Source organism: Bos taurus, chromosome 19, assembly GCF_002263795.3.
Source record: "Bos taurus isolate L1 Dominette 01449 registration number 42190680 breed Hereford chromosome 19, ARS-UCD2.0, whole genome shotgun sequence".
NCBI lineage: Eukaryota > Metazoa > Chordata > Mammalia > Artiodactyla > Bovidae > Bos > Bos taurus.
The window spans coordinates 49,674,985-49,693,858 of NC_037346.1; the positions used below are offsets into that span (position 1 = coordinate 49,674,985).

Below are 18,874 nucleotides of genomic sequence, written 5' to 3' on the forward strand. Positions count from 1 at the left end.
GTAAATTACATTAATATTTTTCTTAATAATGAATCACTCTTACAGTGCCAAAAGTAATCAGCAGTGACAGTATAGTGTTTTTATGCAATGAAATTGATCAGCTTTCTTAAGGATTTTTACATCTGTGTACATAGAGAACATTGGTTTGTAGTTTTCTTGTGTGAGTTACATGTCTGGCTCCATCTGGGGCTTGATAATGTAGCTTCGTAAGAGCAATGACTGCCTAGAACATTTCAGCCCCCCTTTGTTTCAACCTCCCCAATAAACTAGCTTCCAGCCTGCATTTAGATGGCAGGAAAACCATTTACTTATTTTCATGAATAAATGTCTGCTTTGACTAATTGCAGATATTTTTAAAATAAAGAAAATGTGGTTAAAAAAAAAGTAGACTATAGGTAAGTCTGCAATGAAATGTAAAAGCCCCACGCCCAGGGAGCAGCCAGTGTGTTTTAGTTCCTACTGGATTTATTTAACTCACAGAATCAGTTGATACTTGCTATGAAAGAGGAAACATTTAACCCACTGAAGGGACTTCACACTTCCCTTTCTCTTTTTTCCTCCCTCAGAGTTTTAGTTTGTTATATTTATATTGTCAGTGTTTATAATCTTCACATTCTGTTCTATAACTCTTGTTATTTTATATACTTGATTAATAAGTTGATTCCAACAGCTTAAACCTTGTGAAAACAGCAGTAGTGGTTTTTAAAATAAGTGACTGTTCTTCACTGCAGACCACCTAGCGGATTAGACTTGGAAGAGGAACTGAAATGAATCTGCTGCTAACCCCGTGCTGCACACTGAGGGGATTCCCAGGTGCCAAGATCTATGGAGCCTTTAAAAAACCTTCTGCTTTATTCCCTTCTATTTATATGCACGTGCCACCGTTTGTTTTTTTCCCTTCGCTTTTTATTTAGTTTTCTTTTTAATATGTTCCTTTTTCATTTCTCTGGAATATTTCTTCAAGTAGTTTTTCCATATCTGGTATGTGGATGGTAAAATATTCAGGGTATTTACATGTCTGAAAATGTCTTTATTTTGTACTGTGGTTATTTGACAGTTTAGCTGTGTATAAAATTCTAGGTGGAAAGTATTTTTCCTTAGAATTTTGGAGTAATTGCCTCATTATCTTCTGGTGTCCGCTGATTCTAGTAAGAAATCTTATGTCAGTCTGATTCTTATTATTTTAAAGATATCTTTTCTGAAAGTGTGTAAGGTTTTTCTCTTTATGTTTTGAGTTTTGAAATTTCATGAAGCTGGGTCAAGATGGGGTAGTTTCTTCATTTACCCTCTTTTCTATACAGAATGATTAGCTTTGCATTCTTAGCCTTAATTGTAATCTATTGTGCTTCCAGTAGTTTGACTTTACAATTTTCATGTAAAACTTGAGAATAAGTTTATATGCCTGCACAGACTGCTAGAACTGGAGGTGGAGGCAGGACAGATGATAAGACTGGCTGGCAGACAGGTTCCTATAAGTTTTAGGAGTCGTGTCTTTCTTTAATTTTGGCTGCATGTTAGAATAGTCTAGCGGGCTTTAGGAAACCTGATGCCCAAGTCCTACCCTAAGATTTTCTTGTGTAATTTGTCTGGGGTACAGACATAGCAGGGGATTTGTAAAGAATCTTCCCAAGAGATACTGAGGTGCTAAGCTAAGTCGCTTCAGTCGTGTCCGACTCTATGTGACCTCATAGACAGCAGCCCACCAGGCTCCCCCGTCCCTGGGATTCTCCAGGCAAGAACACTGGAGTGGGTTGCCATTTCCTTCTCCAATGCAGGAAAGTGAAAAAGTGAAGGTGAAGTCGCTCAGTCGTGTCCGACTCTTCTCGACCCCATGGACTGCAGCCTACCAGGCTCCTCCATCCATGGGAGTTTCCAGGCAAGAGTACTGGAGTGGGGTGCTATTGCCTTCTCTGACTGAGGTGCATCCACTCCTTTAAAACCCTCAGGAATGTGCAGCTTCACTCTATGGTGGGCTTGGTCCTGAGGGAGTCTTGTTAGGTCCTGACACAGCTGAAGGTTTGGGGTCCTCCTGGAATAGTCCTCAGATGAGATCCAAGGGGGTGTTCGCTTTGAGATCCCATTCGGACCCAGTGGGTGACTTGCCAACACACAGGCTCGCCGCTGCTCAGATCCTTTCCTGGTGAGGGGGTCAGTAGGGTTTGGGTCAGGACTGGAGCATTCAGGATAGCTCTCAGGGGAAAGGTGTGAGTGGGAGAGATAGTCCTGCTCTCTCTACACCTCTTGTCCTGTAAGCCCCCTTCTCATCTTCCTGCTTTCTCTCTGGTCCTTTCTTCCAGCGCTGGGTGGTCAGGGGACTATGTCACTTTCACTTGATGATTCTTGCTTGTGCCCCTTGCAAGTTCACGTGGTTCTCACCTGAGTTCCGGGAGGACTGTGTTGCTACCCCTGGGGGACTTGCTGATTTACCTGGAGTTCATCCCCGACCCCCGAGTTGAGCTCTGTGAGGCCTGCCCTCTAACGGGTTTAAACATCCCTGAACACTAGCTCTTAAGGAATATGGTGCACTGTTCTGTGAAGTGCGCTTATCCTCCCACCGAGGGCAACCAGGACCAGTGCCCTTTGCTTTGCCTTTTGTAGCTTCCAGCCAGTATTTTTATTTTTGTTTCTTGGGTGAATTCACCCTTCACAAGTAAAGGGTGAATGTTGGTGAAGGTGAGTTAAGAAACAGTTGGACTTTTGCGAATGAAACAAACTTCTCTCCCAAAATATGCTCCCCTGCCCTGCCTTGTGTTCCTCACAAATAGCAGCCAGTGCCCTCTACCTAGGAAAGCAGAAAACTGTAGAAAATATTTTAGAAAAAAATTAAAAATCAGAAATAATTTTAAAATCTTGGTCCTTTAAAAGAAGAAAGCTCTCTCTTTTTTTTTTTTCCTCCTTTTAGAAGGTTCCTATGGAAAGACTGTGTTGTTTGACATTGCACAGTGACCGCATGCAGAGGTGCCTTTTGGTGGGTGAGGGCGCCACGGTTGGGTCCACTGCACCCAACCTATGCCTTGACTTCCTTCTTTGTGAACCAGCCATATCAGTAGTGCCCATGTGGGTGTTGGCAGGCACAGGACAAGCTGATGGGAGCAGGGATCCAGAAGAGGCCACATGTGGTGGGCCCTCAAGGAGTCTAGCAGCTGTTCGGTTATTGTCTTCTTCCTCCTCCTCCTCTTCATCATCTCGTGCACATTTTTAATATATCCCCCCAAATATTTCTTGTTTTCATTATCTTTAGTCTGTTAGAAATTGTTTATAAATCAGTTATTGTGGAACATCTGTTTCAACTTCCTTCTGAAACCTGCCGAAGAATTGATACTTTTGAACTGCGGTGTTGGAGAAGACTCTTGAGAGTCTCTTGGACTACAAGGAGATCCAGCCAGTCAATCCTAAAGGAAATCAGTCCTGAATCTTCATTGATTCTGAAGCTGAAGCTCCAGTGCTTTGGCCACCTGATGTATAGAGCTGACTCACTGGAAAAGACCCTGCTGCTGGGAAGGATAGAAGGGAGGAGGAGAAGGGGATGACAGAGAATGAGATGGTTGGATGGCATCACCGATTCAACGGATGTGAGTTTGAGCAAGCTCTGGGAGATGGTGAAGGACAGGGAAGCCTGGTGTGCTGCAGTCCATGGGATGGCAGAGTCAGACACGACTGAGTGATTGAACAGCAACAACTATGAACAACCTTTGAAGATTTTTTAAAATCAGGATGTTTTGCATCTTCCATAGTGGAATGAGAGTAAATTAAGGGCATTTTGATGACCCCTGTGATTGGTTGTATAATCTCTACTTTAAAAGCAAGTTTTGTTTTTTTTTAAAAAGCAAGTTTTATCTTTCATAATATGCTTTTTATAGAGTAGATATAACTTGAGCCACATCACCTTTGTATATATTCTATCAATAACAAAAAAGTAAATTGTAATATTGTGAAGAAATGATTCTGCTGTCTCTTTAAGGTTGGATAAGGCGAATTCATGGGAATCCTGTGTTACACATTAATAAAATGGAGTTAATTTGATTATGTCTGAAAGGACACATTTTCCTATAATAATATTTTCTTAAATAGGCAATGTTATATCGACTATTGGATACTGTAGATCCAAAGTATCTATTTTGAGAAGTGTTGGGTATTTAAATTGGGTTAAGATTCATTTACTATTATTTCATATCATAATAGAGCAAAACATTTCTTAATAATGTGATCACTTGCTAAAATTGAAGTAAAACACAATCCCACCCTCTTCTCTCCAAGAGTAAGGAATGTTAATATCTCACCGAGGCGGGAGTTTTTCCTGCTGTGACCATGACAACCGACTCCCCTCACAAAGGGACAGGCCTCCCCAAACATCAGGCCCTGGCACAAACATTTGACTTTTCAAGGCAATAATATTAAAGCAAATTCCTTATCTTTGCCAAACACGAGACTCATCGTGAGAAACTTGCAGCTTCCTTGGTAGATGTGTTTTCCTTCATTACCCAGATTCTTGGGGTCAGTTTTTCCCCTTCTAAAACCCAATGCCAATAAAACCACTTTCTTGCTGATTTCCAAGTGATTATGAAAAGTCTCTTCCCGTTTTTTTTCGTTTTGATTCCATGTGCTCTCTCTCTGGGCCTGCCTTGCTTTGCAGTGACGATGGAGATTCAGCTCTAGCTACTAATCCGTCCCCAGGGGTCAGGAGGCAGGCCCCTGCCTCCCCTTCTGTGCTTTTCCTTTGCTTGCTTGTTATACCTGTGGTTCTTTGAAATCTGTGACAGTCCCACTAACTGGTTTGGGTTGGCCAAGCTTTAGGATTAACACTGGAAATTAAGGTGCTACCTCACGTGATAATAGCCAGACACTGCTCTGGGTCATACCCTTTGACGCCCTGCGCGAGGGCCGCGGTCCACCCTTGTGGCTGCAGTGCGATTTGCTCCAGAGCGCGGCCGAGTAACGGGAGGGACCTGCTTTCTCCTCCTGCTCCCCTTACTGCAGAAAACTGGGGAGCACCTGGGGTGAGGCCTGGGGCAGACCTTTGCTGGTGTCCCCTGGGATGGCCACAGGCTTCAGGTCATCTCAGCTTTGAGTCAAAGGGATTTATTGTTTCAATTCTGCACACACCTGTTGTGCTTTGTGTGACTTTCCAGGGTGGCACCAAATCTAAGTGTCTCTGTAATGCAATTAGGGTACCGGAACCTCTTTTCTAGGGAGGTGGGAATTGTGCCCCTCAAAGGCCCCTTGGCTCCTTCTTTGGGACTCAGTGCCTCCTCTAACCTGCCCTGCCCTCGGCTTGCAGACCGGGCCTGCTGTGTATTGATTTCTGCGCTCTGTTCCTGTTCTGAAGCCTTTCCTAGCTGCCCTCCCTGCGAGTGCTGTCTGTGCTCCCCATGTGGCTCACTGCCCAGTCCATCACTCGGAACCTCATTCTCTGAATTTAAACTCATGTTGCCTCTCTGACCCCCTCTGCCATGGTCTCATCTCCTCTCCATAAGCCTCCCTAATTCATTTGGCACCTTACATAGGTTTTCGGTTACCTCTCTTTCCACCTCAGTTGTAATCTCTTTGAAGATGAGGATTTTAAACCATTTATTAAAATGTAATATCCATGTAGGAAAGTACACCTATCATCAAAGTACAGCTCAGTTATTTTTCTACAAACTGAACACACCCTGCAGCCAGCTCCCTGAGGCAGAGCTGACCTCACCGGCCCTGGAAGCACCCCCATCCCCGGGCACCGCTTCCTTGATTTCCAGGCACAGGTGAATCTGCAGCCTTTGTGCTCCACGTGCTGTCCTGGTGCTCAGCAGTGCAAGTGGCGCCGGCTCTGTGTGCGGCCAGGATGTTCATACACGTGGTCTAGTTTCTATTCCGTGAGGGGTTCTTGTGCCAGTCACGTCTTGGTGAAGTTGGGTCTGCACCTCCTGGGGGAGCTGGGGGGTCCCAGGACGTGTAGGAAGAGTGGACACTGACAGGGCCTGTAACTCATCCCCGGAACAGGTGTTCAGTGCAATCTGTGCCCATGAAGCGTCTAGTCCAATGAGCTGCTTCTACCAGCCGATCTCTCTTGTGTTTGTGGCCCCATCTGTCAGGTAACTGTATCGTGACTTTTATCAGCAGAGGCTTTAGAGAAAGTGTTTCTGCCAGTTCTATTCAAGTCCTTCCATTCAGGGACATTGTAATTTTGTGTTTTAAAAATACTCCCCAGGGTTACCTTAGTGCTGGGCTGGATAGATGTTTGCCGGCTTTATTTTCCTTCTGTGAGCACGTTCTGCCTTAACACCAGTACTGGGTGGACTGTTGTCTGTCGTCATTATATTTACTGCGTCAGTTTCACCTAAATTGGTCTGAGTTTTTACTTGGCAGTGAGGAGTGTTCCTAGCTTTCCTACTGTGTACATCGCAGTAAGTTTTATGCAAGAGAATCCACTAAAACTGAGTTCTAAAAGAGCTTTTCCTTTTCTCTTTTAAACAGTCGGATATTCTAAAAATCAAGCAGTAGCACAGAGCTCAGGGTCTTACCTTTGCTTCTTGGATGCGGTAAGTAACTGTTTTATTTAAAATGTCTGACTATATGTTGGTTCAGTAATTAAGAGATATTACACTTTAGTGTAGTTCTTTAAAATCATTGTTCTAATATGTTGCAATCAGTCTCTAACGTTGGCAAGTTGTTTCAGTGTAACTGCTGTGGCACCTGTTGAGGGGATTGATTTTTGATAAATGGGGTTACATAAAAGCAGAAAATTGCACAACAGAGAAACATATAAACAAAGTGAAGATAAACTAAGGAGATGTTGACAGATAACAATACTTAGAAGATTAATAGCCTTTAATAGAACTAATTCATGCAAGTTGGTGAGAAAACACAGAGTAAAGAGTAGTAGATAAACAGAAAAGGACAGGAGTAGAGACTTTCAGAGGCAGATATGCAAGCAATGATTTTTAAAGATGTTACATCATTTGTGATCAAACACAAATTGAATTAGTTTGGTGCTATGTTTAAAAATGAAATTTAAACATGTAGTGTTTGGAAATGCCGTGTGAACTGGTAGCGTTGACAGCATAATTTTGCATTTTGTATTAAGAACTTTAAAAAGGCTTATGCTCTGGACCCTGAATTTCACTCTAGGTATCCTTGAAGTTCTGAAAAAGATATATGTACAAAGAAGCTCTAGTGTTATTAATTATAATGGAAAATTAGTTAATGGAAACAAGTTAATACTGGACAGGAGAGTAATGGTGAAGTGAACTGTGGTCAATCTGTATGAGAAAATTACTGTAATGTTCATAAAGAATTTTTAATAACATGACAAATGATGATTGTGAGTGAAAAAAGAACCCATGATTGTATGTGTTGTGTATACTCATGTGTAGATTTTCTCTTTAGTGGCACTCTGAGAACATTTATCTGTAGGCAGTCTTCCTTGGGCCCCTCCAGGCCTGGGGGTGCAGGGTGGGCTGCACTCCTTTTGTCTGACCTCTGCCCCTGGGGCTCCTTTTCCTCTATCTCTGTTTGTTTCGTTTCTTTGAGTTTTGATCTTTGTGGTTTTACATCTGGATTCATCCTGGTGCTCCACCTCTGACACCTGAAATTGGAACCTGGGCTCCATACTTGCAACCCTTCACTTCTCTGAAGTGCAACGTAAGACAGTTGTTTTCTTCTCGTGACAGCTGTGTGGTGTCCCGTAGGTTCTGAGCAGAAATCTTAGCTTATTTTCCAGTGTCCATGGTAATTCCTTTCCCTCTTTGTGAACGTAGGTCCCCAGGTCATAGGGGCACAGAACTGGATGAACCCTGACCCTGGGTTCAGGACGCATCCTGGTTGCTGGGCTGTGCATCCATCTCCTCGTTTGTTTCTGCGCCCATGTCTCTTTTGCTAACGCTCAGCACCCATAATCCTGCCGTCCAAGACTAGCGCTAACTCCTGCTCCAACCTTGTTTACACTGCCTTCCACTCCTGGCGACCAGCACACAACGCCCTGTCCCCACCCGCTGCTGAACTTTTTGGTGTCTAAGCAAATCTGAAAAAAAAAAAAAAGCCAAGTAAAAAATTTTAGTTGTATTTAACTTTATAAAAAGGGCACCAGGCTGTATAAAATATTTTGGAACTTTGTAAGGTTATATTGTTAAGGTCCATGCATATTGTTGCACGTCATTGTAGTTCATTCTGTTTTGTTTTTGTTTTTTAATTGAGGGAGAATTTACATACAGTGAAATGCAAGATTTTCATTTTGCATCAAAATGTGAAAATGGTGTACAAAATGAGCCACGTGAGGGTTCTGACACCCGTACACACCCCTGTCACTCACAGCCGAATCGGAGCAGACGACGATTCCGTCAACCAGAGCTGCTCCCAGACAGGCCACGTGGTGTGAGTGCCTGCATTTAGCATCCACACCACGTCTCGGGCACCTGTGACTGCGAGTGCTGGCGGGCTGTTCTCTGTTTTACTCAGAGGTGTGAAGGTGCCATGCTGATGGTGCTACCACTGGTCAACATTCAAGCAGTTACTAGTTTGGGTTATTTTAATAAAAGTGCCATCAACATCACGATGAAAGTGTTCCTGTGGGTGTGTGTTCCGTTTCTCTTGGGAAGATAAAAGCTGCGGGGTTGAAGAACCACAGGTAAAGGGACCTGCCGGGGCAGTGTGGCCCATCTGTCTGTGCCACGTTCTCCCAGCACTGATGAGTCAGCCTCGGCTTCAACCCCTCTAGCAGAATCGAAGTGCATCTCATTTGTTTTCATTTACATTCCCTGATGGCTAGTGATGTTGAGCACCGCCTCATCGCTTTACGGGCCATTCATAAATCCTTTTTGGTGAGATATCGAAATCTTTGCCCATTTTTAAAAAAAATTGGATTGTCTTATTGGTTGTCAGTGTTTGGTGTGTATTCTGGATACAGGTCCTTTGTCAGATACCTGCTTCCTGAGTATTTTCTCCCCATGTGACTTGCCTTTTCATATTTTAATGGTGTCTTTTGGTAAGTAGAAGTTTTAAATCTTGATGGAGTTCAAATCATTGATTTTTCTTTTTTTATAGTTAATTTTTTTTTCCTGAGAATTCTCTGCTTACCCCAAAGAAGTTATTCTCTTGTTTTCTTTCATATTTAGAGCCATCATCCACCTTGTGTTCATTTCTTTGTCTCCTGTGGTAGGAAGCAGGGGTTAATTTTTTCATATGGATATTAAGCGGCACCAGTGCTGAAGAGACTTTGTTTTCGCGGTTGTATTGCCCCGGTGCTTTGTTGAGAATCAATTGGCCGTGTCAGTGTAGGTTTATTTCCAGACTCTCTGTTCCGTTCTGTTTCTCTATTGTCTGCAGCTCATTCATTCGTCTGCTGTACAACATTCCACTGGGCAAGCACACTGCGGGTATTCACCCGTGCTCCCACTGACGGGCACCCAGGCCGTTTCCACGCTCTTGCCCTTGTGCATAGCTGCTGGGGACGTTCTTGCACGCACCCCCTGTTGTACACACATGAGAGTTCCTCTGGGGTTCACACCCAGAAGTGAGTGCCCAGGCCTCAGGGGACGAGCAGTTTATCTACAGGAGAGGAGCTGTGCTGCTGCCACGCGGCTGGAGACGTTGTCCCTCCTGGCAGGTCACTGTGGGTCCCGAGCCTCCCCAGCACTGGGTGCCCTCAGGCTCTTAGATCTCGACCAGCAGGCGGGAGCAGACTGGAGCCTCACTGTGCTTTGATGTGTGCGCCCTGATCTCGAGCCGTGGTTGGCATCAGCCCACGCTGATTGGCCCTGTGGGTTTCCTTTCTTCATGACGTGTGTTTGCATCTTTTTGCCCACTTCCCTTTCCAACTGCGAGGAAAGCTGTAGGGATAGTACAGAAAACTCTGTTTTCAAGGCCAGCATCGCTGACCTGTTCCTCATCATCCCTGAGCCCGTCTGTGTGTATTTCCTGCAAACAAGGACATCTCCTCTGACCCAGAGCAAGGACGTCCTGCCAACAGGTGGCTGACCCTAGTGCCCACCTCCCTCACAGTCTCCGAAGGGCCCCAGAATCCATGTTGCCTTTACCTGGGAGTCTCTCGTCTCCTCATCTGGAACATTCTGCAGGCCCTCCCTGACTTTCTTCATCTTGATGTTTTCAGAGATTCCCAGGCACTTTTGTAGAATACCCTTTAAACTGAGTGATGGTGTTGGGCCAAGTGTCTGTCCAGAAATCTCAGAAGGGGCAGTGCCTCTTCTCATTGCCTCCTTGGGTACCTGTGATTTGTGCCCCAACCCTGATGAAGCCCACTGGTCACTTAATGAAGAAGGCATCTCCTATGTGGGATGGCCCACAGGGCCTCCTGCAGAGACCTCCCCTTTGGCCTGGCCTTCCTTGGGCAGGGGGTGTGGGAAATGGGCCTTGGCCCCCTGAGCACGTGCCTTCCGGGAGAAGATGATTGTGGTCTCCAGCGAACACCCAGCTTGAGCGTGACCAGTGTGTTCTGTCTCAGTGCAGGAGTGATGCCAGCGCAGCACAACCACAGCCTGTGTCAAAATGGACCGTTTCTGCAGGAAGATTGGGTTCACGAGGCCGCTTTGCTGGGGCATCGAGGCTGTATTTGGACTTGTTAGCTTCCTGGGATGCAGTCTGGTGACTGTGCCTGGATTCAGAACATATTTCACTAGGAGCAATAGCATAGCTGGGGGCCAGCTCCCATGCTGCTCCTGTACCAGAGCTCATTCGTTCATCAGATCGGTACCTGGATGTGCCAGGTACATCAGCAGGTGCAGGGCATACAGCAGCAGAAAGACAGGTGGAGACAGCGAAGGCCAAAGCTCAGGCAACTTCAGGCCCTGAAGTCGCTGCCTCCCCAGCTTCCCCTGACAGCAGCTACTGTGCCTCCGGCTCCCACACCCCCCACCCACCACCACCCCAGGCCCTGTCCTTTGTCTCTTTCTCAAGTACTTGGCGTGGCCCACCGTCCCCTCTGGCTTCTCAGTGATACTCTCACCCCTCCGCATGTGGTGGGACCTGCCTGCATCGGGGATGTCCTTGCCCCTGCACTTCAGTTCTGCATGCAACATTTATCACCTTCAGTGCTGCATCCTTCATTATCGTCTTTGTTTGCCTTCCCTCGTAGAATATCAGCTCCACACCGGAGGAGTAGGGCTTGTTTTTTCCCTGATGTTTCTGAAGCACCTGGAACTTGGCAAATAGTAGATATTAATAGATGGTTGTGAAATGAATTAGTGGGGTTTGGGTTTGTGTGTTCAATATAAATGGTTACATCAGATTGAATTAGTTACTTCTGTATACTTGTCTTGGAACCCAGCCATCCTGTTGGCTGTCATTTCCATGGAGAGCGGTCTTGAGTGTGTTTACAGATGGATTTTCGGCACCCATCGCTGTAGTGCAGCCCTTCAGAGAACGTGCTCTTAGTAGCCGTTACAGACTGCTGCCTGGGGCCAGTAGTGCCTTTCTAGTGGGTTGGAAGGGCAACCCGGGGCAACCTCAGTGTCACTCCCAGTCCCCGATGTGTCCAAGGATGTTCATCTTGGAGAGAAAGTGAGTCACACAAAGATCCCAATTGTCTCAGAGGGTGTCCATCAGCAGTGTTTCTGGTGAGTGGGAAGTTGATGCCCATCCCCTCATGGGAAGGTGACGTCCTCAGGCACAGTCCCTCCAAACCTGAGAGGCAGAGCACAAAGCTCAGGGACACAGGGACTCACCCCAGAGGGAACCCATGCAAAACAGGCCTGGCGTCTCTCACGAGGGCTTGAGGGCTCTGTCTACAGCCTTCAGAGGACCCACACTTTGTGATCTGGGCACTGCTGTCAGGAATAAATTCCTACTTAGAAGGGGGTGTCTGTGTCCTTTCCTAAACATGTGTTTTGCATTTGCTTACATCATCTTTGATTTCTTTCATCAACATCTTGTGGTTTTTCACAACACAGATCATGTACATATTTTGTTAAATTTGCACCAAAATATTTCATTTCCTTTGGAGCACCTGTTCATGAACATAGCATCTCTAATTTCTGTGTTCATTGTTAGCATCTAGAAATGTGATTATTTTATCTGTTGATCTTGCAGAACTCACTGCTTCTAGGTTTTTAGAGTAGATTTCTGAGGATTTTCTAGATGGACAGTCACATCATCTGCAGACGGTGGGCAGTTTGATTTCTTCTCCTCTGATCTCGAGGCCCTTTTATTTGCCTTCTTGCCTCATTGCTCCAGCTGGAATGTCTGTCCTGTCCTGAACTGGGAGGAAGCACCAGCCTTTCACGTTGCGTGTTGTCTTCCATTCCTAACTTGCTCAGAATTTTTATCTTGTGGGCAGGTGTTGGATTTTGTCACATGCTTTTTCTGTATCAGTTGGAATTTGTTGGTTTTTAAAATACGGTTGTTACCGAAGATTTATAAGATTTTTTTCCATCTTCTTGAAATTTGGGAATTTTTCTCTGTGTGTCAGGAATCATTTCTGGAATGTGGTGAGCTCTTTTAAAATGCAGACTCAAGGTTTTTTCCAGATGAAATGAAATTTTCTGTATTGGCTGTTAATTCCTTCCTTGTGCCTTGTTTCTTCCTTTGGCTTCTGGTGTTTGAATGCTGGGTCTTATCATTTGCTCATTGCCCTCTTGATTTCTGTTTCTCTATAACTTTGCATTTTATAGTTTGACCCTCCAGTTCATTTACTCAGTTGTGAGCTGTGACCACCCGTTTTGTCTTCGCCTTTGCTGTCAGAAGTTAGATGTATACTTTCCATTTCTCCACATCCTAGGGCACCTTTGAGAGCTCTTCTTTTTTGTATCTTCCTCCAGCAACTCTAGAGGACTGCCACTTTGTTTTGTGTCCTGGGTCCTCTCAGGTTCATTAATGGTTGTTTGTGGCTCTCTGCTCCGTTGGAGGCCGGACCACATGGTCCAGGGACCATGGCAGCAGGCGAGCCAGGAGGTGTGGGGCCTCCTGTCCTGGGACTGAGCCCTTCTGTCCACGGGTGGGAAGTCTCTGCTGGGTCTGGGAGAGACCTGTTTCCAGGTGTCCTATGTTTTTGGCCAATTCAAAACCCAGCTCTCTCCCAGCCTCAGGGGTGAAGAGAAGCTTAATCATTTGGCGTCCCTTTTCCCTAATCCTCCCAGCAGCTCTGCAGACCTTCCTGGTGTGGCTGGGCACATCAGCCCTCCCCAGGGCATCTGCGGCTCTGCAGGCTCCTGGAGCTTGTGGTCGGTCCTGGGGCTGCTAGCCACTCTACCCGGGAGTTCCTGTGCCGTTGTGGCCTTTTGCTGCACTCTGGGCTGGCCATTTGTTCCAGGAGAGACTGTCCTCATGTTCTTGGCTCTGTGCCACCCTGCCCCCACCCCGTTCACCTTTGGGTCTAAAAGGAGATGTGGGACAGGGGGGCCCTGGGCCAAGCTGAGTCCTCCCTGTGCCATGCCCACCGCAGTCTGGCTTTTTTAATTTATAGGATCAGAGAAGGAACTGGGTTACAGAATCTGGTTGGGGGAAGAGGGGTCTTTTAAATAACTGATTTACAGGTGACTGGAAAAGTGATTTCAGCCTCTTTTGCCGTTAAACATTTTTTCCAAACTTCTGGTAAGTGGCAACATTGACTGGTGTAGATATTAGTGGTTTGTATTTCTATTTCCCCTCCAGTTCTTCCCTGCGCTTGTGGGGAGGGGGAGGAATGTGGACACAGAAGGGAGAGAACTGAGTGCCTCCCGCCACGTACCTCCTGGGAGTGGAACACGAGGCCACGCACTTTACTTTGAGGTTTCTTGAGAGCACAGCTTTTGACCACAGGGCATGGTGGTTACCACAGGGCTACTGAATAATGTTATTTTCACTATATTTGGAATGGCATCCTTGCCAGTAACTTATTAAATGCAGATGTTGCCAACAGAGTGAGGAAGTTTGTTTCTCCTGTCTCTACAACACATGCCGCCTTACTTTTTAAAAAAATTTACTGAAGTATAGTTGATTTACAATGTCGTATTAATTTCTACTATACAGCAAAGTAACTGTATATTTATATATATATATTCTTTTCCATTATGGTTTATCACAGAATATTGAATATAGTTCCCTGTGACCACCTGATTTTTCTGTTTGACTTGACAGTTTTAGTATGGGATCATTCAGAAAAGAATATTATTATCAGCTAGAGAGAATCTGCTACAGCTTGAGAAAACAGTTGAGAAATGTGCTTTCAGGTCTGGAACAGGTAGAGGCTGCTGCTTTCCCAAGTGTGCTGCCTGGGAATTTCAGCTCCACAGGTAAGGGTTGCTGCCCCTCAACCCCAAGCGAAAGACACGTTGCTGGGAAGCCCCAGGAGAGGGGCAGCCAGGCCGAGAAGAGCCAGAGCATGAGGCGCTGGGGACCCTCCAGCTCCCGTCTCTTGGCATCTCGCTGTCCCTGAGTCCTCTCCCCTGCCTTATAGCTGCTGGTGCAGAGGAGGTTGTGTGTTTTCATGTGAATATGTTTATAATTGAGCTGAACGTCAGTGGTTTTCACATCAAAGATACTTCTGCCATGTTTTAAAGTTATACTTTGATTTGAAAACCACTGACGTTCAGCTCAATTATAAACATCTAAACACACCACTCACTTTCCTTTCTGCTCCCCCTTGCCTCTTCTTTCCATAGAGAAAAATTATGGACTTGGTTGGACCCAAGACCTGAAGGGTATTAGTTAGCTCAGGAGCAGGGCCGTGTGCTTTAGTGATGGCTGTTTCCCAGGAAGCTCAAGCAACACCCCTGGGAAGTAGATTAGGCCCTTGGTGTATCAAGGAGGGGAGAAAGGGGTGACCCCTTATTTGATGGCAGCTGCAAATTGGTAAAGATCCATGTGTGTAGAGTCTTCTACTTCTGTTCTTTGAAAGAAGAGATAGTCCTTATTCTTAACACTTCTGTTCAGAAGGGTTTTTCTTGAACGGAGGAAAGACATAAACGAGTTGAAGGAAGACCTGAGAAATCTTGGCACCCTTGCTACTGACACTTCCTCAGCGTCAGCCACTCAGTGCCCTACATATTCTTGTTTTGTCGCCACCATAACCTGTTGTGCTTGGAAAGCTATAGTTCTTGCCAGGTGCCACTGAACTTGGTGTTTTAAAAGAGAAGATGCTTCAGACACTGAGCTTTTGAGATACTTTTTATTTGTGCAGAGTGTTTTCATTTTAAGGCTTGGGGAAGGGAAGTGACCCAGGTATTTGTTGGGCTGCTGCTCCCCAGCACTGGTTCCAAAACCTGCTGGCCAGGGAGAGAGCCTGTTAGAAATGCAGATTTGGGGGGCCCGTTGCTGCAGGGGCTCAGACTCCAGGTCTTCTCAGCAGACCTGGCTTTAAGGAGCTCCACAGTGGTTCTTCTGTATCCAGCCCAGATGGCATGCATGTTTCTACTATCAAGTAGGTCGGTGCTGGACTGTGTTGTCCCAGGCGCTTCATCCACGGGGCTCCCGAGGTCTGAGTGGTCATCTTGTCCACTGCTGTGTCTGGCCCTTACTGCCAGTTTCACTGTCCCTCTCTATCTTACCAAACTGCGGGCACTGTGAAAGCAGAGGCCTCTCTGCCTCCTGCAGTAGTGTCCTGGGCCCAGTGGGCACTAAATTCCAAGCTCCCGCCCTGCAGAGCCTACCACCAGGGTGGACTTGCGGAGAAGTGGCAGAGTTGTAAGGAAAGATGGTGTGGATTCCACCCCAGAGAGGGCACGGTCTGCTCTGCATGCGTGTGCTCTGGGCGGACCAGGACCACGGACAGTGCCAGGCGTGTCCTCCCCCTCCAGACTCCCTCTGCCCGCCTTCCTGCCAATCTCCTGCTGGTCGGAGGGGATTCTTGTCTTTTCTCCCAATTAAAGGGAATTCCTTCCTCCACCCACCCAGGACAGAGCAAGAAGCAGGGGCAGGGGCATTGGCAGCACTTAGGTTTTGGGTTCTGTTGGGAACGCTGTCAGCAGAGGGAAACGCACAACTTGAATTTTTGTGTATATAGTAAAATTGCATGTTTGATTCGAAGTTATTTTTGTGCTTTTCTTATGCTGTAATTATAGCTGTTGAAAAATTATGTATGCATATCGATGGAGACTAGAAGGGAACTTAGGATGGTGAAGATAGTATGTTCAGAGGATGATGATTGTGTAACATACAACACTGAGCATTTCTGGCATGCCTGCTGTGGAGCTTGCGCAATAAACCCAGGATTATAATGTTTTCCAAAAGTGCCATGGACTGAACTCAGAGTCATTTTTTTCTAAACACTGAGTGTACTTTTTGGTGGGTCCCAGCAGCCTCCGTCGATGGTTGTACATCAGATAGTTGCAGCTTCTGTGCTATCACAGGAGATGAGCGCACATCCTTCTGCTCCACCATCTTGACCCGGAAGCCCAACGCTGAGTGTACTTTGTGAGAGACATTATACTTTAAAAGGGCTTCCCTTGTGGCTCAGCGGGTAAAGAATTGGCCTGCAATGCGGGAGACCTAGGTTCAGATCCCTGGGTTGAGAACATCTCCTGGAGAAAGGAAAGGCTACCCACTCTAATATTCTGGCCTGGAGAATTCCATGGACTCTATAGTCCATGGGGTCACAAAGAGTTGGACATGACTGAGTGACTTTTACTCACTTAAGAATCAGTATTACTGGAATAGTACTTACATATAATAAAGTACACTCATTTAAGTGTACATTCCATGGGTTTGACAAATGTATACACACATATAAAAGCCAACTTAGTCAAGTTTAGAATGTTTCTGTTGCCATAAAAAGTTTCCTCATGCCTCTTTGCAGTCATTCTCCCATGCCTTGAAGCAACCACAAATGTGATTTCTTTAGGTTAGTAATCTAATTATATTATCTGTTCTTTCAGTACGTTAGGTTTTTTCTCCCGTTCTAGAACTTCATGTCGGAGAAGGCAATGGCAACCCACTCCAGTACTCTTGCCTGGAAAATCCCATGGACAGAGGAGCCTGGTAGGCTGCAGTCCATGGGGTTGCTAGGAGTCGGACATGACCAAGCGACTTCACTTTCACGCATTGGAGAAGGAAATGGCAACCCACTCCAATGTTCTTGCCTGGACAATCCCAGGGACGGGGGAGCCTGGTGGGCTGCCGTCTATGGGGTCGAGCAGAGTTGGACACGACTGAAGTGACTTAGCAGCAGCAGCAGAACTTCATGTAAATGGAATCATACAATACGTACTCTTGTGGTTGGCCTTTGTTGGCTCAGCATATGTTTTTGAGATTTATCAATATTGTTTCTTATACCAATAATTCAGTCTTTTTATTGCTGACTAGTGTATCCTAATGCATGGATAAACCACAAATTGTTTATCTGTATAGTCATCCATTGATGGACGTTTAGGTGGCTTCCTGTATTTGGCTATGATGAGTGCAGATGCTATGAAAACTTGTGTACAGGCCTTATCATGAGCATATGTGCTCATTTCTCATGGGTAAATATCTAGAGATAGATTGCTAAATGATACAATACATGTATATTTAACTTTGTGAGAGACTACAAAACTGTCTTACAAAGAGACTGAATCATTTTACACTCTCCCACCAGCAGTTTGAGAGACTTCCAGTGGTTTCGTGTTCTTCCAACACTTGGAATTGTCTATATTTTAAATTTGAGCCCTTGTAGTGCACATGTGTTTCTGTCTCATTGTTTTGGCTTGCATTTCCCTGATAACTAAATATGTTGAACATTTATTTGGGCGCTTAGTGATCATGCTGGAGAATCCCAAGGACAGCAGAATCTAGGTTGCTTCCATGTCCTAGCAATTGTAAAAAGTGCTGCAATGAATATTGGGGTACATGCATCTCTTTCAACCCCATAGCAGCTATAGTGATAAAGCTGCAGTGTCATTTTATTGGAAAAAAAAAAAATCAGGTATTGTAAATCCTCCAACTTTGTTCTTCCTTTTCAAAGTTGTTTCAAATCTCTTTAGCTCTTTCAGGATTTCCGCAAAATTTTAGAATCAGCTTGTCAAGTCTGCTTGGATTTGTTATTGAAATTGCATTGAATTTATAGTTCTGTTTGGGAATCTTAATATTGAATCTTCTAATCTATAAACATGGTATATCTGTCAATTGATTTGGGCCTTCTTAAGTTTCTCTCAGAAATATTTTGTAGTTTTTGATATACAGGTCTTACATAAATTTAACAAAATACTTCCCAAGTATTTTATGTGTTTTGGTGCTAACAAAAATGGTTCATCTCCCAGTTTCATTGCTATAAATATACTATTAATAGATTACCTTATTTGTTTTAGTTGGTTTTGTCTTGCCTTCTGTTTTTTCGATTAAGAACTCAGTGTTTAGTGACCATGGTATCTGTGAGTAAAGACTCTGCCTCTTTCTCTCTGGTCCACATGTTTTTCTTCTTTGTTCTTGGCCCACTGTCTGGGCTGGGACACCCCCATGCAATGTCAAATAGGAATGGTTCTGGTGACAGTCCTTGTCGTGTTCAGATTTTTATTTGTTTCATCATTTACATCATGGGGAAAAAAGCACACGTAGAGAGGAGCATAAAACACAAAAGTACAGCTCAGTAAATCATCACACGGTGAATGTTTCTGAACTAGCATAGAAAATAGCCACCTCAGCAGCACCTTTCTTGCCCTTTCACAGTTACCTTCTTCGTCCTCCCCAAAGCTAAATATTGCCCTGCCTGTTTTGGAAGATTTTATAAGTGGAATCATGTATAATCTTCCACGTCTGGCTTCTCCCATTCTGTGGCTTGTCTTTTCACTCTCTGAAAGCTGTCTATTGATGAATAGAATTCTTTAAGGAGTTTGATTTAGTAATCTTTTCCTTTATGGTCAGTGCTTTTTGTCTTCTTCATGAGTTATTTTCTCTTACCTGAAGGCCCTGAAGTTATTCTTTAATGTTCCAGATGCTTTTTTTTTTTTTAACCTTTTCTATTTTGATGTAAACCCCACTTGAAATTGATTTTGCTTAT

At 45.0% G+C, this 18,874-nt stretch overlaps 1 protein-coding gene across 7 annotated transcripts in view; it reads left to right on the forward strand.

The window, feature by feature from the left end:
- B3GNTL1 (UDP-GlcNAc:betaGal beta-1,3-N-acetylglucosaminyltransferase like 1) overlaps window positions 1-18,874 on the forward strand; it is a 131,641-nt gene that overhangs the window by 12,856 nt on the left and 99,911 nt on the right. For all 7 annotated transcript variants that reach the window (XM_024980962.2, XM_059878600.1, XM_024980960.2 and 4 more), the window contains one exon: window positions 6,454-6,518. In XM_024980962.2, the coding sequence (XP_024836730.1) occupies window positions 6,454-6,518 (65 nt within the window). Of the gene's footprint in view, window positions 1-6,453; window positions 6,519-18,874 lie in introns of those variants that run through there.